Below are 27,983 nucleotides of genomic sequence, written 5' to 3' on the forward strand. Positions count from 1 at the left end.
TTTATCGGCAAAGCCACTCACCTGAAATACAGAGTGGCTGATGTTCTCTCTGGGGATGAAGTTTATTTATGAGAAAGAAAGATTTGACCTAAGGATAAAAATAGAGCAGCAGTACTCAACTAAATTTGCAATTGCTCACCCTAAAAGCCTTGAGCATAACCTATTTTGAGAAGAGTTCAATTTGAGGTGATCTAGAAATCTAGCTAAGCAAGGAGATTGCAACTATTGCCACTATTAACAAAAGCCAGAATTGACCTTTCTCTTATAATGTTACTGTTGGGAAACAGCATTAGGGACCTTACGAGGTATCAGGTGTATTTTCTGCGGAATTCCGGTTAGAGCACACTATGTAATTGTTGCATATCTATGCCAACCTACTGAAATCGTAAATCAGATTCTATCACACTTCTGCCTGACACTTATTTCCCACTGCACTTAGAACCGAATCCAAATGCCTCAGTGGGCCTCTAAGGATCTACTCGCCTTGTCCTTATCAACCTTGCTGCTGTGCTCAGATACACCTGTCTCCTTTCAGATCCTCACACGTTTCAAGACCTTTCCCACCCCCAGTCCTTGGCCCTGCTCTTCTCTCAGTCCCTGTGCCTCTCATCCTCCAAGTCTCGGTTGTAATGTCATCTACAAGGCTCTTCTCTTTCTAGCCCCTTGTCCCTCTGCACCTAATTCCTTCACAGCACATACACACCCATGACATCTGAGACCACATCTATCTTTTTACAGTGTTATCCCCAATAGCAAGTAAATGTACCGGCATGTAGCAAGTAATCAATACATCATTATTGACTATTAAACGAATAATGAGGGGCACCTGGGTGGCTCAGTTGTTAAGCGTCTACCTTCAGCCCAGGGCGTGATCCCAGGGTCCTAGGATCGAGCCCCACCTCGAGCCCCTGCTCTGCTGGGAGCCTACATCTTCCTCTCCCACTCCCCCTGCTTGTGTTCCCTCTCTCACTGGCTGGCTGTCTCTGTCAAATAAATAAATAAATAAATAAAATCTTTTTTAAAAAATGAAAAATGAGTCATATTCCAGTTCATTTCTACCATAGTTTCATACTAGCCCAAACTACAAGGCCCAATGCACACATTCTTCCCCATTGCCATCCTCATTTTTCTCTTTTCCATAAAATCTTCCCTGAGCTCCTCATTTTTCAGTGTTTAGACACAAGGCATATGAAGGGCCAGAGACGTGCCTGGAACATAGTGGGTGCTCAGTAAATCCAACAGTCTTTAGAGTCGTGTTCACTTCTTCCCAGGGATTCCAACAGCTGGTTTCCAATCATCACTTTTTTCTCTTACCGCCTTTGTGATGTTTCCCACATCCCAGGAAAATCTCTCCTACTTCTGTTGTAATGTGTTTTTTATTTGACACAGTGTCTTCTTTCTTAAACAAATTTATTTTTAAAGGGAACTTTATAGAAATTAAACACCCATTTCACTGGCCATAAAAGAGGCAACTGTAAAAATTAACGTAATGAAAACAAAGCAATATGCTGGCCTTTTTTTTTTTTTTAAAGGGGGATTAGCAACTATTAGAGATACGAGGACACTAATGTGATCCTTTTTCTAAGACACAATCAGAAGAGCTGAAAATCTCTGAATGACTTTCTCATTCTGTGCTTCATTACTTAAAACTGTGTCCATCTACCATCACCCACCTACCATTCAGACCCCTGTCATACTGTATTATTACTAACACTTTTCACTTGGCATTTATTATTTTCTACCTGAATGGGTTAATTACACTTTTGCAGCTAAACCCCATCCCACTGTCTTATTTCTCTTTCTACCCTCCATAGTTCTTAGGTTGACCTTATACGGAATATATGCTTAAGACAGTCTCAGTTGAGTTTAATACTTAGGGCTTTGAACCAACTTATCAAAAGAACCTACTCCTCCAAAAGTCAAATATTTTTTTTTTAAGATTTTATTTATTTATTCGACAGAGATAGAGACAGCCAGCGAGAGAGGGAACACAAGCAGGGGGAGTGGGAGAGGAAGAAGCAGGCTCATAGCGGAGGAGCCTGATGTGGGGCTCGATCCCATAACGCCAGGATCACGCCCTGAGCCGAAGGCAGACGCTTAACCGCTGTGCCACCCAGGCGCCCCATAAAGTCAAAATATTTCTAAAAGAGATTGGTGAGAGAGGGTATTCAGGAGGTCTTGTTCCTCTGGTCCTCTGCCCTCCCGATTTCCCAGAGATGTGTACCTAAACTATTTCATCCAGGCCACTGTGGTTGAATATCATGGATGTTCCTTTGACTATATGCATTCTATTCAGCGAGGAAGAGGGCTCAATACAAAAAAAAAAAAAAAAAAGCGTACCTTTCATGCATGAATATACCAGAAGCAAATACATTTGTAAGTGAAACGAAGGCCAAATAAACCAGAAGAAAACTGAATGTGTGATTTATTATACTTAGGATTGGTCTATAAGGCTTAAATATGTCCGTCATAATTAACAGTAAATGGGTGCAACTTTACAAAATCAGCATTTCGATACAGTACAGGACTAAATGTGGCAACTGTGCATTGGAAAATTAATATTTCCTCAATGCAAATACCAAATTTGCAGCACCATTTAGAAGCGTCCACTAAAAATGCAAGCTGCAGTATTTATTACAAGCTCTACTCAAAACACAAGACTACCTAAATCAAGCATTAGAGGCAAACAGTGGAGTCATTCAGGAGTACTATGTCAGATTTGGTACAGGATTAAAATACTAACATTTTTTTTAATGTCCAGGTTTCAAATTAATAAATACAAAAACAATATAAAAATATACACCAGTTGATAAGACTGCGCTGCAGACGATGAGGGAGTTAGATCTCACTCTCATATGTATGCAGGTATGTCTTTAGTGTCAGAATTTCTGGATAGCTGCGGCTCGTCTTCCGGAAGAAATCCAGACTGGTGAGCTGTTCGATGTCCCGCACGCGAGCTGTGTGCATCTTTATGAGTTCTTCCACCCACTGTGACTCGTCCTCTGAGCTCTGCAGTGGAAACAGGATACAATCAGAGCCAGACTTTTCCAGAGGAGGTTCTCCAAACGGTCAGTTTGCTTCAAGTCCGCAAATGAGCCAGCCCTCCATACCCCTGCACCCAGAGCCAGTGTGTCTGATTCCTTCCTGGCCTCCCCGGCCGCTCTACCACATTCCTGTTGGGAACGTGCCACGAATACCTGCCCTCGGCTGTAAACGTTTTCAACAGCAATTAGCTGTACCAAATAAATGAGACATGTGGTGTGAAAGGGCATTTGACTCAATAGGTTTTCAGAGCATAAATCAAAACTACAAAAACCAAAGGCCCTGGAGAACTCAGCAATGTGTTTCTTTACCCGCTGTTGTCAAACTGCACAGGGGAGCACAGAGCACAAGTCATTTGGAATGTTCTTCTGGCTCCTAAGGAAAGTGAAGAGCTCATGCCCAATGCATAAAATGTCATGCATGTGTTCCCAGCCTTTTGGAAGAACCCGCAATATCAAGTACGTCGTCTATCAAATTGTAATGAATTGAAATTTGAATAATGAGTTCAACTGAAAGCAGCTCAGTAGCTACACTGGCATTTTGGAGCCCAAGGGGCTGGGATTGCGGCTTTATGACTTTCTGGATAGGAGACCTTGGCCAAGCTACTTAACCTCTCTAGGCTTTCTCCATTGGTTCACAAGGAAAATAATGCTTACTTCAGCAGCTCCCCAGACAGTAGAAAGAAAAAGAGAAGAGAAAAAGGGGGGACAAAAGATAATGAAACAAAGTCATGGAAAAGAGAAAGGAAATTTCTTTCTGTCTTAGCTACTTGCCACGATGGCCTCATTGGCACAAATTCCAATGAAAGACATCCAGATGTCTTATGTGTATCTAAGTATGAAACTAAAAATAATTCAAGAGGAGTAGTCCTTTACATTTTAAAAATATCTTTTTTCACTTTTGTAGGAAGTCGAGAGAAAGAATGAGATCTGAGAGCCCTGAGAATTCTGGGGGAAATGCCTACCTTCATTAGCAGACCTGAGGCAGGAGGGCCTTTGCAAATAATTTCATTCCCAAACGCCCCCAGAATTGGCATGGCTCCCAAGAGCCATTCTACAAGTTGAAGGGTGGCTGTGTGTCTGAGGGCTGAGTATGTTCAGAAATGCCCTCGCCCAGCTCCTTCACCGCTCGTGGTCTCAATGAACTCCCCACCAAAGCCTGAGAACCTGCAGAGGGTTTTCTCGGAAAGCTCCAACCCACACAGACCTGGACAGGGAGCTACAGCAGCTTCTGCCGGTGCTAAATATGTACCACGAGGGTGTTGGCTCAGGAAACTGATGCCTGGCCATCCCGGGCAAAATGAAGAAATAGGAAGAAATTGCTTTGCCGGCTGGGGAAGTAAGGATTTTAACCCTCCATGCCCCACCCTCCTAACCCAAGCTAACCAAGTTCTCCGCGATTCACAGGAAGAGACAGACCTAAATATAACTTTGCCCACAACGGTGCTGACCAATCCTCACTGTGACCATATAATTAACGAAGTAGGAGGTCTCCAAATGGATCGGGACCCCCTCAGAGTAAGCACAAAGCTATATTTTGGGAGAATTTTCATATTCAACTCTTTGATCTTTTAGGGGTCTAATTTTTCTTTTGTCAATGCAGTCATTTGAACGTATAGACAAAGGGGTTAAATTTTAAATAGTGGCCAGCTGGGATTATAAGAATTCAAAGAAAAAAAAATTGTCTTTTGCTATTTCTTTCCTTGGGAAGTAATTTGCCAATTTCATTTGAAGGACATTTTCTTCTGGTTCTCACATGCGAGAATCTCGCCTGCCACTAGTCATTAGGAAATACTGGCCACGCAACACGGGACGAAAATATCTTCTGCCTGACGCGAGCTGGCAATCCACAAAGTCTTTGCTGGGGGAGACTCTGGTGTGAAACGCAAAACTAATAACATGCAAATACAAGTTCACGCTCACCAAGGGAAGGGAAGGAAACACTTCAAAAATAAATAATTTAGAAGATGAATGCAAACAAAAAAGCCCACCCAACAACCTGCTTATTGTCTTTCTTGCTACGGACATTTACTTTTCAACGGTCTTTTCCTCCTGACTTTCTCCTAAGTTTGTGAATTCAAGCCCCAGTAGTTATAAGGTGACCTTCAAAGCAAGGACAGGTGTCTGTGTAGGCAGAAGAAGACACATGCTCACCATGAACCCTACAAGAAATACCTCTAAGTTCTAAGCAGAGTCAGGAGCCAGGGAGGGGAGGAAGACCTGTGAGGACGTCTGTGGATTTCCTTTGTCAGTTCTACAATCTGGGATGACTGAAGAATGCCTTTGAACTGACTGTCCCAGCACCAAATTCCCCTAATGACAGAGAAACTTGAACATATACTCCCCAGGAATCTAGGTGCACCTTAAGTGGCCTACTACCAGTCTGGAATGTCTTTGTAGTCTTCTGTCTTAAAAATGCGTGGCAATTTAGAATTTCACTCCATAACATATGGGTTAAGATTTTTGCAAAAATTTTCACCTCCCCATAAGTCTTTAGTAAAACTGAAGTCCAAAAAAAAGTATATCATGCTTTACAGAGGCATTACGTCTCCCGGCTACACCACTGGCTACTCTCATGGTTGTGAATAATCAAAATGGAGAAGGACAAGCCAATAAGTTGACGACAGCCTGCCTTTCACTTGCAGTTCCCCTGCTTCTCCACCTCCCATCAAATTATTGACAAGATCTTATTGATCCTTCAGTATAATACTGCTGCCTCCTACCCTCTTTTTTTAAATTTCCAAGACTATCACCTCATTTCCGGTTCTGTGACCTCAATCCTGTGAATCTTGCCAAAGCACTTTGAGCGCCATGCTTGACCCCTTCCAGCTTAAATTTATCTCCCTAAAGCAGAGCCCCAAATGCTGCTCTTATGAGTCAGCATTTTCCATGGCTACCTAATGCCTGTGCGATTGGAAAAGTTTCTAAGGTCCCAAGGTTCTGCTACGGAAATCTGATAAACTTTAAAGAGGATGGGCTTTTGAAGTCAGAAGCCTTGAATCTAAAGTTCTGCTCTCCTACTAACTAACTGGGTAACAATGTATCATACTTTTCCTTTATTACCTATAGTTTTCAAAACAGTTAATGAAACAGGAGTAGGGGAAAGGACATACGTGCCTGCCTGGTAGAGTAAAGCGATGGTTAGAAATAATCTGTATGCAGGACCTGCACGGTTCTGGGCAGGCAACACGGACTCAGAAAATAGTGGCAATTATTACCTCTGCCACTATGGCTACTATTACTATGACTTTTATTTTGAATCTTTTAAACCTTATGTCCCACTGTTACCCTCATTCCCAACATTCTGGTCAAGCTTCATTAGCTTTCGTGGCCATATTTCAAATTTCCATTTTTTCCCCCATATTACTTTCCTGTATTCACCCACGGCTGAAGCCACAGTCCAATAGCTACCTTGCCCATGAAGCCAATAATCTCCAGCGAAGCGATTTTTTTTAATTCAATTAAGCCAACGTATAGTACATCATTAGTTTTTGACGTAGCATTCAATGAATCATTAGTTGAGTATAACACCCAGTGTTCATTCTTATGGCTCTTTGCCTTTTGTAGCAGTTTCTGCACCTGTTGGATTCGCTGGAGCCCACGGCAGATCCCTAGAGTAGGAAGTATGTTTAACAGACTGCTCTTTCTCCCAGAGTGCCTTACACAATTTAGGAACTGGGTAGGACTTGTGAGTAAAACCCTCTTTGGTAGACTATATACATCCCTGCCCCTTCTATTCTATAAAGCAAAACCATGGGGACTATTACTTCCAAAACCAATCTTGGAGCACAGCTTTTCTTTCACATTGAAGAGATCTGGGGAAGTGATGTGATCTGTGTAGGCAAAATGCGTACAGGGCCAGGAGCCCAGTGCCTGGCTCCCACCCCCGCCCAGGGCTTTCTCGTGACGCCTTCCTGCTCCACAGACAAGTCATCTGTGCTATTTGAGAATGGGGTGACCTGTCACAACTGCCCTCATAACTTGTAGCAGGTGAAAACTATGATTTATAAAGTATATATGCCTGTGTGTGTGTATCTTTAAAAAACGTTTTTATTATAGACATTTTCAAACATCCACAAAAGTCGAGCCTAATATAAAGAACTCCTGTGAATTCTTACCTAGTTTCAACAATTATCACAATGTTGCTCCTTTTTTCCTTTACCAAGTATATCTCTTGCAAAACCAAAAACATTTGGGCACTTTGATCATTTGACAAAATCGAACACATAATGAGAACTACAATAAATAAATACACACACACACACACACATACACACACACACACACACACACACACCCATGCTCCTCCTCCCCACACCCTTACACTGAAAATTAAAAAGCCATTCAAACACAAAGTTCCCAGGTGATAAGCAAAGTTTTTTGGGTCTTTTCTTCTTTCTACTTGGCTACACCGTATAGTCCAAATGTAAGAGTTTACCAGTGGGAATTTAAATTGCAAAACAAAGATGACTCGTGTTAAAGGACTCTGTCCTTGAACTCACGTTGCAGCTCTCCTCATTGTCCGGTCTGTGAGGCAGGATAAAGGAGGAGACGGAGAGGGGGCCGTCACACTTGTCGGCGGGCTGGGTGAAATCCAGGCAGCTGGTGACGATGCTGTAGTAGTGGGTGGGCACGGGAACAGAACTGCCCTCCACGTACCTGCAGCGGGAGGGAAAAGTAGAATGACCGCTGAGGTAGCAGCTTTCTTTTGCAAATGGTGACCGATGAGTATCACCCAAGTCACTAAAATTAATTCCCATTCAACTGAATCATTTTCCACGTCTAAGCACTAGCCTACTTCTGTATTTTGAACATAATGCTTTTCTGCCTGAAATCGCCTCTTTCTCTTGACCTGAAGGAGTGAAAATGATATTCCAGGTAATGAGCACAGCTTGAACCAAGACTTAGAGGCGGGACATGATGAAGCGATCAAGATAGCAGAAAGTAAGGCTCGAAGAGTCAATAAAAATCCATAATTTGGAGCGCCTGGCGGGGGCTCAGTCCATTAAGCGTCTGCCTTCGGCTCAGGTCATGATCCCAGTGTCGTGGGATCGAGCCCCATCTGGAGCTCCCTGCCCTGCCTCTCCTCCCCGCTTATGCTTTCTCTCTCTCCCTCTCTCTCTCTCAAATAAATAAATAAAATCTTTTTTTTTTTAAAAAAAGCCATAATTTGGCGGCTTCTGAGGGCCAAGTTGTGGGACTTGGGCATTATTGTTTAGGGAGTAAGACCTCATCGAAAGTTTCTGTGCGAGGAAGAGTCATCATGAGATCCCACGTTTCAGGAAGATAGCTTGCACAGAATTGTGTGAAGTGGACCTGAGGGAGAGACCTGGAGCTAGGGGAATAATAAGCCCTTTCAAACCACAATGAGATGGGGACTTGGTACGGAGGCATTTACTCAAGGAAATACTAAGGGCTGATGAGTTAGTGACGAACTTAGAAATTAAAAAAAAAAAAATCTTTTCCAGCAAATTGAAGTACAGAAACTCATAATTCCTTACCTGGTTTTCTATTATCTTAATTTTAATCATTTTTCAAAATATACAAATGAAATGATAACTTAATTTTGGCTAAAAAATATAATAATGATCAGCAATAAAATAAATGTACAATTAAGATGAAATGTCTCTTATGGATGACAAAAAAGGAGTAAGACAACCCCTATTTTATTAATTGTATATATGAAAAAGATAGCTTTTTATTCCTACTTATCTATAAAGCACAATTAAACCTTCTCATATTTTGTTCCACTCTCTGTCTCATGCACGTATAAAATTAAATGACTTCTAATGAGCAGCTGGCTCTGTTGGTTAAGCAATCGACTTTTGATTTCAGCTCAGGTCATGACCTCAGGGTCCTGAGATCAAGCCCCATGGTGGGCTCCCTGATCAGTGGGGAGCCTGCTTCAGGATTTTCTCTCTCCCTCTGCTCCCCCCTTCATGTGCTCTTTCTCTCTAATAAATAAATAAATCTTAAAAAAAAAAAATGACTTCTTACGAATTTGTTGTATTTGTATCTTCTTGCTTTCCCCACCAAACTTTAGGTTCCTTCTGAGCAAGTATGCCTTATCCTTTTTATCTCTGCAACAGTATCACGAAGAAGGATAGAAACAACTAGATTTGACCAAGTCTATATGGAATTTCCTATTAAGATATACTGACCCCCGGGCACCTGAGTGGCTCAGTTGGTTAAGCATCTGCGTTTAGCTCAGGTCATGATCTCAGGGTCCTGGGATCAAACCCTGTGTCGGGCTCCCTGCTTAGTGCGGAGCCTGGTTCTCCCTCTCCCTTCACCCCTCCCCCTCTGTTTGTGCTCTGTCTCTTGCTTTCTCTTTCTCAAATAAAGTCTTAAAAAAAAAAAAAAAAGATATACTGACCCAGAAAATCTAAGTGATTCCAAAAGTACCCCCCCTAAAAAAAATGGAGATGAGGGAAAATTATCGTCTTTCCACTGAAGAACTGTTAAAGAATAAATGACAAATTTAAAAAAAAATTTTTTTGGTACATTTCTCTCATGGAATGAAAAAGTGCATTTATTTACCACAAAACTCCATTCCATTCCAACCGCCATTACCACGTTTAATCAAAGGTCCAAAAGCACTGAAGAAATCACAAGGAGATTCAAAGAGCGAAAGATTTCAGGGGTATCGGCTCTTCTCGAGCGCGTAAATATTTGAAAAAGAGCCCTGAGTGAGCTCTGAGAATTTAAAAGCGCACACTGAAATGACAAACTTACTGTTTGATTTTGTCCTGTGTGTCATGTAAGCCATCATAGTCATAGTCAAAAATTGGTCCACTTATCACATTAACTCCATTTCTTTCTGAAGCATATTTCTTCACCAATACCCTTTGGAAATAATTCCAGATTCCTGTGGGGGGGAAAAATCCATTCTTCGTGAACAAAAACTCCTTGCAGTGGTCAAATTCTCATTAGGATGCATTCTATGAGCCAAATGTCCCAAGCCAAGAGACAGTAGAGCTGTTGCAATTCTTGAAAAGAATTCGCCCTGAAGTACAAGCTGTGTGTGTGTCGTTTATGAACCAGCAAAGAAAAAGTTCGGAGACACTGGTGGGGGAGTTTAGCTCACCTAGTCCAATAAGTCAGGGAAGGGTTCCTCACTGACATGGCTCCTGAGCTGAGATCTGAAGGATAAGTGGGTGTTTTCTAGGCAAAGGGACGGAAACACAACAGGCAAGGGGAGCCATGTGTGCACAGGAGGAAGTACAGTGTTTGTGAGAAACTGAAGAAAGGTCTTAGTCTACCTTTTCTTCCTTCATGATTTCATAGACATGCTTATTTCCAAGTTTGTGTCTCTAGCCCTGACCCTACCAAGGAGCTCCAGACATGTTTTCCAACCAGGCATTTCATGGTCCTCTTGAATACCTAATAATCATGGCTAGCAAAAAATTATCCCAAGAGAATCCTTGGTCTTCGTTCCCAACCCTGCTCTAACTCCCAGCTTCTCTGTCGGTTAATGGCACTCACTCACTCACATGTTCAGGTCCAAATCCTAGGAGTCATTCCTGATGTGGCTCCTTCTTTCATATTCACGTGAACAAGCCCTGCCAGGGTTACCTCCCTCATCCTCTCCCACCAGCCAAATCTGACCACCTCTCACCGTCTTCACGGCATCCATCCTGTCTCAGCTACTATCTTCTGCACAAGGAACTACCGCAGAAGACTACTTCCCAGGTCCCAGTGAGAAACTCTTACTTCGCCACAGCCCATTAAGGTTTAACTTAACTACACTCTACTCTACATGGGGTTGTGAGGTTCAGGCTGTTATCACTTCTTATCTCCCCTTATTAAAAAGCACTTGGCTGTTTTTCTCACGGTGCTTCTACTGTTCTTTATACCTTCTGATACTCTATTCTGAACGAGAAAGACAGAGCAGCCTACCAGAGCCAAAATGCCACAGATATTTGTAGGAGAGAAAGAAGGACAGTGGGAGAGAAGTTTAAATGTGAAGCATATAAATTGGAAAGGCAGAGAGGGAAAGAAATAACAATGAGAACAGTCAAAAGGCCAAACCCACAGACATGTGGCATGTGAAAACACCATTCCCCTAGGGAAGAACAGCGGGCCCTCTGTGAAAGGCCTCTTGCCATGCCAGCCTCGGGGTGGTACCGTGTGTCTCCTTTATTACTGCTTGGTCAAAAAAGCGTTAGTACAGAATAAAGAAATCCAGGAAACTTTGATTTGTGGAAATTAAATGAAGATGCATTCCATGTAATATTACGACAAATGTATTTATATGGGAATCTGAAACATTTCTCAATCGGGCCTAAGAAAAAAACCAGGAAATCTCCTTTTAAAAGCTTACTTTAATTTTTACTCATAAGCAAGGGATTCTACCTTCGAATAAACCTTCATTTACTAACTAGGACATCAAATAAACACTTTTTTTTTTCCCTCTAAACCATGTTGGTCATTTCACCGATGTCAAGCTGGGGAAGCTTGCCACTGTTGATGACACTCCACAATCACATGTTCGGATTCTGAGACTTTATTTCAGCCCCAAGAGTCCTGTAACACAGCCAGCACTCCTTTGCCAAGTGGAAGTAGGTCAAGATGCTTCCTTTTCCTACCTTTCCTATAAGCATATAAGTCTCTTCACTGTAAAGGGAGGTAAAAGTTATTCCAGAATGCTTTCTCTATCTTTGAATACATGGATGGATGGATGGATGGATGGATGGATGGATGGATGGATGGGCAAATGACTGAGTTCTTTGTAGTCAGAAATAGAAAATGGATTATTCTGGCCATTGGACGATAAGTCATAAATCCATATAAGCCAAAGAAGTCATGCAATCAAATCTCATAATTTTATAAATGAGAGGTTAAATGACATTTTTATGATTACATAACTAGTGGTCATACTCTGGGGACTAGAACTCAGTTTTGGGGGCAGGGCTCACTGGGCCTATACCATTCATAGCATCACTATTATCCAAAAATATTTATGTCATATACGAAGAAATTATGGGTGTTCAAAGAAACTAAAATAATTTGCAAAGCCCTAAGACCATCTGAATTTAATACTCTCCTGATTCAGAAAACCCTTTAAGCTCTTTCCGGGTTTCAAGGTCAACATTTAGAATACATCATCACCATCTACCCTAAAGGAGAGAAGGGCTAGTGGCTTTTAATTTAACATTCAATAAGTAGATACAGGTATTGTTAAATGTCAGGTGGCCTCCAAAGCACAAAGAAGACCCTTCTTACACCAACACAATGAACGCTGAAACAGAAGGAACGCCAGTTTAGAAGCAAAATACAAAATTGGTTTAGTACAGTTTCTGTCATTTATGAATTGGGTCATTTCTTGCAACTTTCATTTTTCACTTATAAGCAAGGGACAAACAACCTATCAACCTCCCTCACAGATTCATATTTTGGATTAACGGTAGAGAATTTACATGAAAGTTCTTCAAAAATTGGGGCACTTGGGTGGCTCAGTTGGGCGCTTGGGTGTATGCCTTTAGCTCAGGTTATGATCTCAGGGTCCTGGGATTAAGCCTGCATCTGGCCCCCTGCTCAGCAGGGAGTCTGCTTCTTCCTCTCCCCTCTGCCCCTCCCCCTGACTTGTGAGCTCACATGCTCTCTCTCTCTCAAATAAATAAATAAAATCTTAAAAAAAGAAAGTTCTTAAAAAAATATAAAAGCTAAACACGTGAAAGATACTATTATTATCAAAATTAATATAGAGGTAGAAGAGGTAAGTGGTAAATTTAGAAATATTTCTGTTCATAAGGAATAGTTCATCGGTAAATATCAGACTTACGTTTGAAAGCAGGGTACATTGGAACCATATTGGTTACAAGGAATGCATCATATTTAGCTTCCGGTGAAGAGCTCAGATCTAAACATTAGGCAAACAAATAGTGTCCATTACTTACCAAAATCTACATCAATGAAAAATCAATCTTCTAAGATGGTCCAAACAGCATGAAGTGCATGGTGAATGGATCTACTCCTTCATTTCTACTCGTTCCCTACTTGATTTAGCATTTCCTCCTTCCCCTCCTACCCAACCCCCTTTCTTCACCAAGAGCTCTCTCCCCCAAATTTTTACAATGCTTTTTCTTCCTACCTAGTCTTGGGTCAACTAAGTATTATGTACAAGAATTCCTCGATTTTACTAGCATAATTTGGACTTTAAAAATGTCATCAAGCTACTGAGAAATAATAAAAGAGCTTCCCATATTCTTAAGCAATCACCTGTATAGTTCATCAAGCTACTGAGAAATAATAAAAGAGCTTCCCATATTCTTAAGCAATCACCTGTATAGTATTTAAAACATTAATGTCTTAATGATACACTTTTCACTTTCAGATTCCCATTTAATGATGTAAGAGGGCACACTGTATATTCCCTTGTACTTCAGAATTCTCCTAGAGAACAGGATTTGTGAAAAGTGATCTCTCTTCTGACTGATTTTTGGGAAGGATCCCACAGAAGTTCACCTCTTCAATCTCTTGAGTGCGTCTCTTGAAGAAAACCTGAAGACCACTGAAATCCTAGTGGATTTCAGTCCAGATTCCAGAAAATAACATCCCTCTAGAATGGTCAGATCCCGACATTCTGTAACTTACAAGGAGGGAAGAGGAATCCATAGGACATCTGTTTATCATTTTTGTAGGCCAAACAGCTTTGACTGAAACTCGGAGACACACGGACATCAGGCCGGACGCAGTTGGTCAGGTACTCAGGGACGCTGGAGACCTCGGCCTGCATGTGAGTCAGAGGTAGTTAGGAATGCTGTCACAAAGACCATGCTAACGCAACGGGGCAATACGGAAGCCAGGCTGCTCTGTGATGACCAGCCAGAGCCCAAACCCCTCTAGCTTTTACTATAGCTCATACTGATATCCTGACTCCAAAAACAAAGCCTCAGTTTTAAATACAGTAAGCCAGGAATTTTCCAAGTCCTGTATTTTTTAGTGGCAGAACACTTTTATCAAAGTCTTAAGGAAAACAACGATATAAAAAGCAGAAATTGCACTGTTGAAATAATGGATAGGATTCCATGGAAGACAGCTTAAAAAATAACACTAAGAAATAATTTAGACGTATCGTCTATAAAAAGAGAGACTGCACATACAGCTGTGTACCAGGGCGTGCGCACGCGCACACGGGACAACCGGACAGGAAGCTGGGTTTGCAGCCCTGGAGGTATTCACTTGTAATCGGAAATCAAAAACATGCCTCAACTGCCAAACACATTTTTCTTATTCCAGATATAAATGTACCTATCTCATCTTCACCAAAATTGAAACCCCAGCGTAAAATCTTTATTAAAAAACAGGATGTGGACAGTCAGGGAGGCTGTGCAGGGGTGGGGCGGGGGCGGTATATGGGAGCTCTCTGGCCCTACTCAATTTTGCTGTGAACCTAAAACTTTCCTCAAAAAATAAAGTCTACTAAAACAAACAGCCAAATCTGGGTAGCTTCAGGAACTATTGGGCCATGGCAAGCAGAGAAAAAGCATTAGTAAACCCCCTTTGCTATGTGAATAATTTAACATATTCCCATGAAGTTATTAGAACATTGAATAGAGTCTAGTTCAAAATATCTTGCAATCGATTCAATGTAAGATTTCTTTCATCAAGAAAAATTAAAATCTTTTCTAAGACAAATTTCTGTTAAGCAAGCAATCACGACATTACAGCAAGGAATGCAATCGCATGAAGAATATAAAACCCAACTTTTTCAATGACCTGTTTGGAAATAGTGTATGATGTCCAGAGTGGCATTAGGAATATTTCACTATAACCACTTTCAAAGTCAGTGTGATATAAGATATCATATCGAGTCCGATAAAGTACCGCGGGCCGTCCATAGAGGAGATGTCTCTCTAGGAAAGAGAACATAAACTGTGTTAAACACACATTAAACTTTACAACAAATGTGAAAGAAATATTGGAAGAGTCAAGTTGTCCAAAATTTGCTTGCTTACTTATTAATAGTGTAGTTCCTTCTTCTTAATTTAATCAAGTTAGTTTTCCTAACACTTTGTGGTTTATCTGACCACCTAAGCATGGGCCAAAGTTTATAAGAAAGTATAATGTAAATGCCGTATTCGTTTTAACGCTTTAGTTGTAAAAAATTTTAATCTGTATAGGAAGGAAACACATAAATATTGAAATGATTCAGTTGAATGGCAAGTCGATAGGATTGATTTTCATAGAATTCATTCATTTGACCCCTGAAAAGGCTCATCAAATTAACCAATGATTTAATTAAGAGGAAGGCACTCTTTGATCATTATTTGCAAACTGCAACTCAAATAATGCATTATTCAGCATAAACAGTGAGTAGTAATGAGCATTTAAAGGAAGCAGCTTTGTCACATGGAGGAAAACTCTTTAGGTAAGAACTTAAAGGAACATGTATAGATAAAATAAGTGGGCATTCGAGAGGGTCCTTTAAATACAGAAGAGGGGGCATCATCAGATACTGAAGAACTCAGTGAAGACCCGAGAATGTGGACCTCCAAGAGAAAACTCTCCTCTTAAGCGGGGGAAGAAAAGGTCTGAAGCCTTACTCTTTTAAGAAGAAGAGATGTGAGTTTAGTGTGCAAACCTTCATTCCACACCCACAATAAATGTCTGGAGCTTGAGCTGCCCGCTTTGGACAGGCTAAAGTCAGAACTTGCATAGATTCTTGGAAATTGGGGTCCTACAGACCAAAATATTTAGAGATTGAGGTTTAGGCAATTCACAATTCCCTAAGTGATAGTCAAAAAAAATTTTATGATTATTTTTATTAGAGAAAAATCAGTTCTGGCAATCACTTATTAAATTATGTATACATGTTGCTTTAATTAAAGTATTACCATTCTATGCAAGTAACAGAGAAAACCCTTGTAGAATATTTTGCAAGACTTTCCCAAGTAGAACTGCTGATTTGAGGCAAAGTGACCCACACTGCTATCACAAAAGCCTCTTCTGGGTCATTTGGCTTCTTCAGCACTGCAGTAAATAGAGAAGCCTTGTTTAAGCTGCCAAATTTGGGGACCCACCCTAAGAATTAGAACATAATATGATAACCTTATATAAATGAAATATAATCAACAAATAAAAAGCCAGCAAATCATAACAGTAGTACTTGGGGGGCAGTTAACCAAGTCAGACTTTCCTTCAAAACTCAAACCAAACCTTTTCTAGGTTCAAAATTTCCATTAACGTTTTCCTTGTTTTCACTTTTGTTGCCTCTGAATTTCCTGGTTTCAGCTGGAAGCAGAAGTATCAAAATTCTTTGAGAAGCTATTCTCTTTTTATCATTCAAGTTTTAATGCTTACCAAACACATTCCTCCAAATTCAAATGCAAACCTAGCATCCAATCTATTCTATTAAGAGACAACAAAACAGCAGCCACGTTTCTCCTTGCAACATCCCTCCTAAAAGCAGCCACCAACAATAGCCTTGGGCAACCTAAAGATTCCACCAAATCTCTCCAGTCCTCATTGACTTCTGCGAAGGCGGGTTTATTTAGAACACTCGCTCATTATCATCCTGAGCAACTCCATGCTGACTCCTTTCCTTCTACCAGGAATGGCTTCTCCAACAGTCCTGTCACCCATCTCCCTTCAAATTTTTCATGAGCGTATTCTCCCTCATCCAACATTTACTGAGTACCTTTTTTGTGCCAGGCTTTGGGCTATAGTTTTGTTTTGTTTTGTTTTTAAAGATTTTATTTATTTATTTGACAGAGACAGCCAGCAAGAGAGGGAACACTAGCAGGGGGAGTGGGAGAGGAAGAAGCAGGCTCCCAGCGGAGGAGCCTGATGTGGGGCTCGATCCCAGAACGCTGGGATCACGCCCTGAGCTGAAGGCAGACGCTTAACGACTGTGCCACTCAGGGGCCCCAAGGCCTTGGGCTATAGTAGAGAGATACCGGGAAAGATATTTATGCGAGAGTTCTTACTGATGTAGCAAAGATGTTAGGGTTCAGAGCCGAAGGCCAAAAAAGAATTCTTGAGACATCTTTGGTGCAAAAAGGTGGTTTTATTAAAGCACGGGGGCAGGATCCGTAGGAAGAAAGAGCTGTCCTGGGATCATGAAGAGTGGCCCCAATTATATACTTTCAAGTTGGGAGGCGGTTAGGGATAGCATAAATCTCTAAGGAATTTGGAAGCAAGGTTTCCAGGACCTTGAGGGGGCTAACTGTTGTTAGGAAAAGGTCATTTACCTAATAAAACCTGAGTCATGAGACCCTTCAGATGTATATCAGTGGGTCATATGCTTGGGGGATGATGGCCAACATGTATCTTGGGGGAGCAGAGATAAAGGAAGTTTCCAAAGGAATTTTTATATGTTAAAGTGGACTTACAGGATCCTGGGGGTCAGGCTAAGATTGCCTTTTGCCTTTAGCAAAGTATTAACTTGGAAGCAGCTGAGTTCCTAGAGGAATGTCACTCTGCCTGTTTCAAGGACTTGTCAATGGGCTATAAGTAATAAGGAAATTTAATTTTTCTTTTGCCTTGTTTCCCACATCATTACCTTCGAAAAGCTCACAGTTCAATGGGAGAGATCAACACGGCACAAATAACTCAAGTGCAATATGGTAGGCACGATATCAGAGATACCTGCAGAGTGCAATGGGAACACAGACCATGATGAATGCCACGGATGGGGACGAGGTGGCGTCAGTACAGTCCCTACAAAATGCAGGAAGCCAAGCCAGGTGGACCCCAGCCTCATTTATGCCTGCCGCCCTGGCATAATTGTTAACAGTGCCCCTTTCCACACTCAAATGTGGATGACAGATGCTCACAGAGTCCAGCCCCCCGTGGAAAAGAAATGAAGGAGACAGGGACAAAAGGGAAAGAGACATCTTAAGATTCACTTTCTTCTGAAAGATTTCCCCAGTTAAGCTTCTCCATCTCTATCCACTCTTCTGCTCTGAATGCATAGACATGTGCACTTCAGGGGCACCTGGGAGGCTCCTTTGGTTAATGGTCTGCCTCTGGCTCAGGTCATGATCTCAGGGTCCTGGGCTGGAGCCCTGCATCTGGCCCCCTGCTCAGCAGGGAGTCGTCTTCTCCCTCTCCCTCTGCCCCTCTCCCCACTTGTGCATGCATCGAGCTTGCTCTCTCTCTCTCTCTCAAATAATTAAATAAAATCTTTAAAAAAAGAAATGTGCACTTCATAGCTCTTCAGAAATATGCACTTCATCGTAGCTCCCAAGCTAAGCACAACTGCTGTTTGGGACACATAGCCGAAGTACAAATATATCATTATGTGACTTTTTCTTAACTGTTAACTGGGCATATATGGCACGAAGAAAAAACAATACAGGGGTTTTGACAGTTTCCTAAAATCCAACCAATTTCCCCAATTAACCCAAAGAATTTACCCGGGACTTCCTGAAGCATAATTGTTTCATCTAAGAAAGATTTGAAATAATCTTTGCAGTAAGAAACACAAATTTAACGGTCCAGAATCAAACTTTAGATTTTCCTTTTTCAGTTTGTCAGAGTATCAAAGAACCACTGATTCTTGGTCTGCCTGACTCTGCTACTTTGTGTGACATCTTGGGCAAACCATCCATTGCATTTCTGTTTAGCAAAGAGTTTTTGCTTGAGCCATAAAAGTGTACTTGAATCTCAGGTTCTGGACACATAAGCTCTTCCTTTTGAGACCAGCCACCCCAGAGATGAGCCTGCAAACCTCTACTTTTGAAATATGTTCCTCATGATTTCTTGATATGGGTCCAAGTGTTCCTCATGTCTTCTCAGGCTGGGTTCCTGCTCCATGGGATTCCAGACACAGTCTTCATTCCATACCCCAGTTCCCTGTTTACAGTAGTCTCTGGCATTTTGGGTACATGCCAAGGTTCTCCTCCAGATACCACATTTGGCAAAATACTGTGAGGCAAATCTTTTTAAGTGGCATGGACTTCTCAAGACTCATTCTTTTGTCTTCCAAAATTTGGTCATCCAGACGTTGAGTTTGTATTTCTTTCCCCTCTTCAGCTTCCTGATTCATATTCCCACAGATTAGCTGGCTGACTTGAGAGCCACATGAAAATCTCTCTTTTTTGGTCTTTTTTTAAACCATTCACTCCCACATAATATGCCGTTGAATTTTACCACATAATCTCTATCCAAGGTCTTTCCTTTTCCTTCATCCTTTCTCCTCCTTTCCCTTGCAAGTGCTTGATATCATTTATTGCCATGTCAACCTCCTCTGAGATTTGATTCAATGCCTGCTAATGTCCTGTTATCTCTTATCTTAACCCTTGAGACACTATGCTGTAATTCATCAACCAGCTAAATCTCATGATAAAATAATAATTTAATAAGGATAGAGATTTTCTCTGTTTTGTTCATCACTGTATCTCTACCTCTAACAATACCAAATGCATAATATCTACTTGGTAAATACTTGTTGAATAAATGGATGATTGTATTAGTTTTTTAAAATACTGCTCTTTATGACTCTCAAGAACTGACTTTCTACATATGACCGGCCTGATACAACCCCAAGAGATACACTAGCCTGATCAATATCATCTTCATTTTACTAATGAAGCAGCTGGAGGTTCATGATTTGTACAAGATAATTCAGCTACAGAGCGGTACCCAGAATCTAGGCCTCTGTCCTCCTGGTCCATCATTCTTCTTTAGCATTTTGGGCGGTCTCCAAGTGCATGCTAACTGCTGGGTTATCTAAGGGAGGGCATACTGGAATGAAGATCCAACTACTCCCAGGCATGAGTTCTGCCTGAGTCATGCTTGGCAAGAAGCTAGTAGGAACAGCCATGTGTCTTGAAAAAGAAAAGCAAAGCTGGAGGCATCACAGTTCTGGACTTCAAGTTATACTCAAAGCTGTGGTCATTAAAATAGTATGGTACTGGCACAAAAATAGACACACAGATCAATGGAACAGAGCAGAAAACCCAGAAATGAACCCACAACTACATGGTCAATTAATCTTCAACAAAGCAGGAAAGAGTATCCAATGGAAAAAGACAGTCTCTTTAACAAATGGTGCTGGGAAAACTAGACAGCAACTTACAAAAGAATGAAACTGGACCACTTTCTGTCACCATACACAAAAATAAATTCAAAATGGATTAAAGATCTAAGTGTGAGACAGGAAACCATTAAAATCCTCGAGGAGAACACAGGCAGTAACCTCTTTGACATCACCTGTTGCACACTTTTCTAGATATGTCTCCTGAGGCAAGGAAAACAAAAGCAAAAACAAAATATTGGGACTTCATCAAAATAAAAAGCTTCTGCACAACAAAGGAAACAATCAACAAAACTGAAAGGCAACCTAAGGAATGGGAGAAGATATCTGCAAATGACATATCCGATAAAGGGCTAGTATCCAAAATATATAAAGAACTTACACAACTCAACACCCAAAAAACAAATAATTCAATTAAAAATGGGAAGAATACATGAATAGATATTTTTCCAAAGAAGACACACAGATGGACAAGAGACACATGAAAAGATGCTCAATGTCACTGGTCATCAGGGAAATGCAAATCAAAACTACAATGAGATATCACCTCATACCTATCAGAGTGGCTAAAATCAACAACACAAGAAACAGGTGTTGGTGAGGATGTAGAGAAAAAGGAACCCTCACGCACTGTTGGTGGGAATACACACTGGTGCAGCCACTCCAGAAAACAGTATTGAGTTTACTCAGAAAGTTAAAAATAGAACTACCCCAAGACCCAGCAATTGCACTACTATGTATTTACCCAAAGAATACAAAAATACTAATTCAAAGGGATACACGCACCCCAATGTTTATAGCAGCATTACCTACAATAGCCAAATTATGGAAAGAGCCCAAATGTCCATTGACTGATGAATGGATAAAAAAGATAGTGTGTGTGTGTGTGTGTGTGTGTATGAAATCAAACATTACTCACCCACCAAAAGTAATGAAATCTAGCCATTTGCAACAACACAGATAGAGCTAGAGAGTATTATGCTGAATAAAAAAGTCATTCAGAGAAAGATAAATGCCATATGGTTTCACTCATATGTGGAATTTAAGGAACAAAACAAACGATCACAGGGCAAAAAGAGAGACAAAGCAAGAAACAGACTCTTAACTATAGAAAACAAATGATGGTTACCAGAGGGGAGGTGGGTGGGGAGATGTGTTGAATAGGTGATGGGGATTAAGGAGAACACTTGTGATAAGCACCAGGTGTTGTATGGAAGTATTGAATTACTAAAGTGTACACCTGAAACGAATATTACACTGTATGTTAATTAACTGGAATTTAAACAAATTGAAATAAACCAATTAATTTTTAAAGAAAGAATCGCAATTTGTATCAAAGCATCTAGTACTTCAGAAACAACTTCTAAACCCTGATAAGCATGGAGATTCTCTTGATATTTTCTCTTCATATCAACCCTTAGAATAAGAAGCATTTACAAAGAAAAGCACAAGGGCTTTAGTGCCACATAGAACTGGAGTCAAATCTCATCTCAGCTTTTGAAAGTTCTGTGATTCTGTAACTTAATCTCCCAAAGCTTCATATCTCACTGGCACATTGCACTGGTTAGAGACAAAATAGGTAAAGCACCCAGCTCAGTCTTGACCCAAAGTGGTTGTAGTTTAACTGCAGTGATTTTGTAAAAGGCATATGCCCTACTTCACCAGGAATATTAAAATTCAGTGACTGTTGCATCTAATTCATCTTGAATCTTAATATATCATAAAGAATTATACTATTTATTGATTTTTTCAAAATCTTCCTCAACACACACATAAGGATACACACAGAGAAACACAAGCATATCTCCTTCTTTCTCTAGCATAGCTAACATCTCCAGAAATAACAAAAATTAGAAAGATCTCAGCATTGAAAAGAGCTACATAGAAGATTCCCTGCTAGTGTAGTCCCTTTCTGCTTTAAACTTCACAAGAGTTATTAGTGTTTCAGTCATTTTTCTATCCAAATTAACTTCTTATTGTATGTGATAAAGAGTCCAATATATTCGGTGTTAAAATGATTTTTAATTCCTTTCTTCATGAAGATGATAGTGAATGTTAACCTAGCAAAATATAAAACATTTTTATACCCATGTAAATAGAGGAAAGACTAAGGTAAAAAATAAATAGTATAACCATTCTTAAAGTGAAAATTATACCTGGCTATGGTGCCCAAATCGCTTGCTATGAGATATTTAAAATTTTCCATTTGTTCATTCATTCATATATTGACTCAATGGCTCAAAGAAATAAGTTTTCATTGCACAGCAAATTTGCTAAGACGTGAAATATATGTGATTTGGAAACAACAACAGTCATGCAATTAAAATCCAGAATTCACCACAAATCTAGAAATAGTAAGGCTTAAGCAAGCAGTTGAGATACCAATTTTGAAGGTCATGTATTTTTTTCCTCCTCATTTTAGTGAAAGACTCGATCCTATAACAGTTTGAATATTTATAGCAAAATACTGCCCAAGATTAATTTACTAGACATCAAGTATCCCCTGGGTTGTTTCACTACTGTGATGTACAACTTGTACAGATTCTGTGTGCAGGGGTGTGTGGCATATGACATTGACATAGCCACACACGAGGGTAACAAATGGAATGTGCCCAGCACGTGGTTTCTTATGAAAAAAATCAGCTACCGATAGGTGTTTTAAAAACAAACAAACTAGGGATTAAAAAAAAAACTAGGAATAAAAATAATACAATTTTACATTTGTATAGAATTTTAGGTCTACAAAATGCCTTAAAAGGCTCAATATATATTCAAAGATATCCAGAAGGGAGAAGTCATCTTCTGAACATAGCCTGTGCTTGCGCTTACACGCACAGTGACGCAAATTCATGCCGCTCTGCTCCAGTGGAGCAGACACGCAGTATTTCAAGTGGGAGATGAAATTTATGACCCAGGAAACACCACAAAGACCGGAGATAACTCTGACCAAGAAAATGTCACTTGGTGACTTCATAAATGACTGAGATAGGACCCTTAAGGAGATAGCCAATGACCAAGAGACGGAGATACAGGAAGACAGGGAAGGGAATCCAGAGGCTTACACATTACCCAGAATCTACACAATGAAATGCTTTGCACATAATAAGACAACGGTACATAATTATTTTTATTCCGTGTAAGAGTTCTAAAGTCTCTCTTGCACCATTAAAGACTCTCCCACTAGGTCAGGAGCAGACCAAAAAGACGGGCTACCGTGATCCTCCCCTAATATTTTCTGTCACCATTGTGATGCCCATATGCAGGAAACTATCAGCGACACAGCTGACGGAAGCAAATGATGTCTCAGAGAAACCAGTGCCCGGTGCAGAGTAGGCACTCAACTCACACCTGTGAAGGTCTAGTTCCGTGAAAACATATCAACGTTAAGCCTCAGTGATGTGAAATCATCCTGAAATAAGACACTTCCGTTCACCTGTGAGCAGAGCAATGGGGAGGAACAGTCACTAACTACAGCTCCTTCCAGCCCTGAAAGTCGGTGCTTCGCCTACAAGATACTTCTTATTTTCACGCTCCGAAGTTTGAGACTACTGTTTGTGCTGAGCCGTGCGACTGGGTTTGTCACATGAGCGCACTGCCATCAAGTCAAATGCAGGATTTTTTCCCAAAATGGAAATGCCTTAGTATCATGAATAGCCAGAGCCTGAACCAGCAAAAACACAAGAGTCCGTTAGAAGTTATCATAATTAACTATTTTATTAGTGCCCCCTCCCTGCTCGTGCTCTGTGTCTCTGTCTCTCTCTCTCTCAAATAAATAAATAAAATATTAAAAAAAAAAAAAAGGGAAAATAAGGGGCTTCTGGGTGGCTCAGTCGGTTTAGCTTCCGACTCTTCATTTTTGCTCAGGTCATGATCTCTGGGTTCTGAGATCAAGCCCAGAGTGAGGCTCTGTGCTGGGCATGGAGTCCACTTAAGATTCTCTCCCTCCTTCTGCCCCTCCCCCAAGCTCTCACACTCTCTCTGAAAAAAAAAAAAAAAAAGGAAAATAAGTCAACTAAATAAAATCTACTGGTCTCCTTGTCCTTTACTTAACCAGGCTGAAAACAACACATATGGTGAACGGGGCCCTACAACAAGCTGATAACTCAAATAATGCTCTCGGCGGAATCTGACAACGTGCATCTTTGCTGCCTGACTTGGAGCCGCTGTGTTTGAGTTCTGTCTGCTTTCTAATATACTTCTCGTTATTCCTTTGCTGCAGCAAGATGCTAGCCCATCTCCCTCGCCTTCTATTTTCTTCTCATTTTCTGGAATTTCAAAACCAGAAGGAAGAGCTTGTGAGGTAGACTGCATTATTGTTCCTTCTTCCTGACTGCCCTTCCGTAAAGGAGTAATACCCATTGGCATGTGTCTTGCAGGACAGCATCCCTGTGGAAAGGAGACTTCCCTACTCCATTGGTTTCAAGTGCTCTGAAATCAGTCAACCGGGAATGGTGATGACAAATGCCTCATAAAAGCAGAAGCACTGAGAGCCACTGCATGGTCCTGCTGTTCCTCTCTCCCCTCTGCCAGCAGAAGGGCATGCCCCAGCGAGGGGCTGTTCCTTCAGCCTGCATCCCAGAATAAAGAGAACCTACAGCCACACTTGGCCTATGGTCAATACCGAAACGCGAGCAAGAAATGCAGCTTTCTTGGTACAAACCACTGAGACTCTCTTCTTTAGTCACAAGCTTGCAAAAGTTGACGAACACACGCATATTATCATTGCACATTGTATTTGTGTACATACAATAAGAGGAGAATAAGATAGAGGGCTCAAGATGATCCTTATGTAAAGAGGAAGTTCCAATTTGGTTCCTTCTGTGTATCTCTCCCCACAATATATCCATTGCCTCTCCAGGTACGTAAGCTTCCTCACAGGTACCGGCTGCTACTATTTATAACTGTGACTTCCAGTCCCTTCATAGAAGTCCCCATCAGATCACAGTGGTATGCCTTTTTTTTTCAAAGAGCCTAAAAGCTACTGAGAAACAAAAAAGCTAATGGAATTTTTCTGGCTATTAAAAGCTGGCATCTTGCATAGCCTAAAATAAACCAATACCCTTTGCCAGATGGATATGAAAATCACGTCACAACCCAAATCTTCATTTTAAAAAATATTGTGCTTACACTATGAAGTAAACCAGAAGTCTCTTCAATCTCTGAAAACTAAAAACAATAACTTATCTGATTGTTTTTTCCCCATCAACTCCTCACCTTCTGTAGACCCTTTTATATGAAGGCGTCTGTTGAGTTCATCCAATTTGTTCTTCATGTGTGAAAACCAGAAAAGGAAAGGAGAAAAAAAAAAAAAAAGCAAATCAGAAATGTCCTGTCTTTCCTGCAAGCTTCTTTCTACTTGGCATCTTGTAAATTCAAAACAGGATCCTAAATTCCCTAAGTTCTGCAGAGGAATTACTATTTGATCTCAAATTGACATTCCAGGCTCCACCTGCTAGGACATCTATGGTCACGAGCCCCTTCTTTAATCTCTCCAGGACTTTGTTTCCTTTCCCTAAAACTGTGGATAATCACAGAAGCAAGTTCCAAACTAGCTGGTAAGAATGGTTATTTGGGCACATAGATCCGTAAACTAATTAGAATACTACCTCAATATTTCAGATTAATCCTAGGTACGCTAAAGTGATTCCCAAACTAATTAGTGAAACCACTTTTTCCAAGGTTGGGAAGTAATGGCTCGGCAACTCTCTCCTTTACTGTATGTCCTACAGACACTCTAGCCTCTGTGCACGTGAACACCGGCCATAATGTCTACCGCAGCATTGTTCGGAGGAGCTAACCACTAGACAAATCTCAAAAATACGATGACCAAAATAACTGCAGGATACATATAGTGCAACGGTATTGACATATAAATGTATAATATGCAAAACCATACCATAGGTTATTTTAGAGAACTATTTTAAAGATTAACTAATATATTATGTAAGAGATATATATGTATGGAGCAAAAGTACAGCGACCTGTCTGGCAATTACCTACACTAAATTCAAGATACTTAATTACCTTTGGGGTAGGAATGAAGTGGGATTGGCAGGGAGAGTGTACGCATAGAGCTTCCGCTGAATCTGTAACATTTTTGCCTCGTGATGTGTGTATTGTGGTATTTATTTTATTAATCTGTATACCTTCTCAGGATGTCTGGATTTTTTTTTTTTAAAGAAAAAGAATGCAGCCTTTGGAGAAGCCCATAGACAAAATAAAGATAATCCAGAATTTGTCTAAAATGGTTTCAGATAACAAATCCAAAATATTTCTTGTTTTCCAGAAGAAAGGTAACTCAGAAAGCAAGATACAACTACAAGATTCCTCTAAAGTTATATTTGGAATCTACCTCAAAGGCCACTTCCTGTTGACCTTGGCAATGCACGCCTCCAGCTGAGGTCTGAGAAATTACCTGCCTGAGAGTAATTAGCTTTGTTGGCTCTTGTCAGGAGCAAGAGGAGGAAGGAGAAATAAAAGGGGTTGGGGGAAGAAGAGCAAACTGAATTCCTCCGGTGGTGAGCTTTTCCATTCCTGTGGCTCCCAGGCCCCTAGGAATCCTGGAAGGTAGCAAATAGTAGAAGGGGACAGGGCAGGCAGGAGAACTATGTGCCATTTTTTCAAGGTCTAATCGAAGGTTCACCCATTTACCCATAATAAAACCACACATGCAAAAATGACAGATTTTTCTTTGCTTTGTGTTGGAATAACATCAACTCGGTGTGGGAACACTGATTATTTCTTGCTGTCAGAGCACTGATTGGTAACTATAAAGGTCTTCGATCAATATAAAATTCAATAAGCAAATTATTGCTTAACACTTGCAGTTTGGTGTTCAACAATTGTCCAAACCCAGCGTGCTGGGTGGTGTTCTATTAGCACCACCCTCCTCCCCATCCATGCTGCGCCCTCCTCTCCCCTGCTCTGCACCCTGGGAGACTGACCTCTAGGGACTGTACCAAAGAGCCAGCTTGCCCTCCAGCTCCCTGCTGGCCTCCACCAATGCAAGGCACCAGCGGGAATTAGAGGAGAGACAACAGAGGGTATTCACTCCCCCAGGTTCCTCCCACCAGGTGCAGCGTACTAGCTGCACCCACCTACCAAGTCCCAGAATTCCTCCCTGTACAGTTCTCTCGCTATGTTGTAGTCCCTTTATTGTTCGGGCCTAGGACTGACACCCTGCTAGCCCCCAGGTGCCATACCATCCCTCACTGCCTTGCCTCTACCCTGCCCAGCCTGTGTAAAGAGCCCTCTCAGTAAACATGATTCACATAATCCCTTTCAACTCTCTTTAAAATCTTTTGCACATAGGCCATCTGTTTCCTATTGGGACCATGACAGATAGACACATGATCCAGGCTGAAAAAAAGGAAAAGCCTTTGGCTGGGAATTGTGACTCTCCAGAGCGGCATCATGAATTCTCCCTTTTTGCGCCTTGTTCTCTATGTCTATGCTACCCAAAATGGTAGCCACGGCCATATAGCGCTCTTTCGATTTAAAGTAATTAAACAAAATTTAAATTTTCATTTCAAGTGCTTAAAGACCATATCTGGCCAGTGGCCAGCACCGATATAGACCATTCACATCATCACGGAAAGTTCTACTGGACAGCACTGCTCGGCACCCAACAAGCTCCTCCATGATAAACATAAAGATTATGTCTACCTTCGGTTCTACTTTTTCATCACAGTTACAGCCCAGGTCAAAGTCAGACTGAAGGTACATAATCCCTGGATAGTTAGGTCTGGTAACTTCCTCTGGCATGGTTGGCCTGAAGGTATTAGTGCGCAGGAGATGATTCAAACTTCCATGGGTCCCGTTATTAGGAGCTGGCTTCAAGCCCAGGAGATCTGGTGAGAAGAAAGAAACGAAGCCAGGTGCTTTATAAATATTTTTTGATGAGGTACAGTAAGAGTCAAAACCATTGATGTTCCAAGGGTCTGAAAACTCTGAACACA

At 41.0% G+C, this 27,983-nt stretch overlaps 1 protein-coding gene across 15 annotated transcripts in view; it reads right to left on the bottom strand.

Moving 5' to 3' along the window:
• Positions 1-2,408: 2,408 nt before the first annotated feature.
• ENPP2 (ectonucleotide pyrophosphatase/phosphodiesterase 2) overlaps positions 2,409-27,983 on the bottom strand; it is a 107,386-nt gene continuing 81,811 nt past the window's right edge. For 4 of the 15 annotated variants that reach the window (XM_048212448.2, XM_057307707.1, XM_026495520.4 and 1 more), the window contains 9 exons: positions 27,691-27,875; positions 25,240-25,291; positions 16,203-16,277; positions 14,763-14,899; positions 13,638-13,773; positions 12,826-12,903; positions 9,777-9,909; positions 7,544-7,700; positions 2,409-3,009 (listed from right to left, as the gene is read on the bottom strand). In XM_048212448.2, the coding sequence (XP_048068405.1) occupies positions 2,839-3,009; positions 7,544-7,700; positions 9,777-9,909; positions 12,826-12,903; positions 13,638-13,773; positions 14,763-14,899; positions 16,203-16,277; positions 25,240-25,291; positions 27,691-27,875 (1,124 nt within the window). In that variant the 3' untranslated portion in view covers positions 2,409-2,838. Of the gene's footprint in view, positions 3,010-7,543; positions 7,701-9,776; positions 9,910-12,825; positions 12,904-13,637; positions 13,774-14,750; positions 14,900-16,202; positions 16,278-25,239; positions 25,292-27,690; positions 27,876-27,983 lie in introns of all 15 variants that reach the window. The other 11 variants (XM_057307710.1, XM_057307706.1, XM_057307705.1 and 8 more) reach the window with 3 other exon arrangements.

The sequence above is a fragment of the Ursus arctos genome, unplaced genomic scaffold, assembly GCF_023065955.2.
Source record: "Ursus arctos isolate Adak ecotype North America unplaced genomic scaffold, UrsArc2.0 scaffold_6, whole genome shotgun sequence".
NCBI lineage: Eukaryota > Metazoa > Chordata > Mammalia > Carnivora > Ursidae > Ursus > Ursus arctos.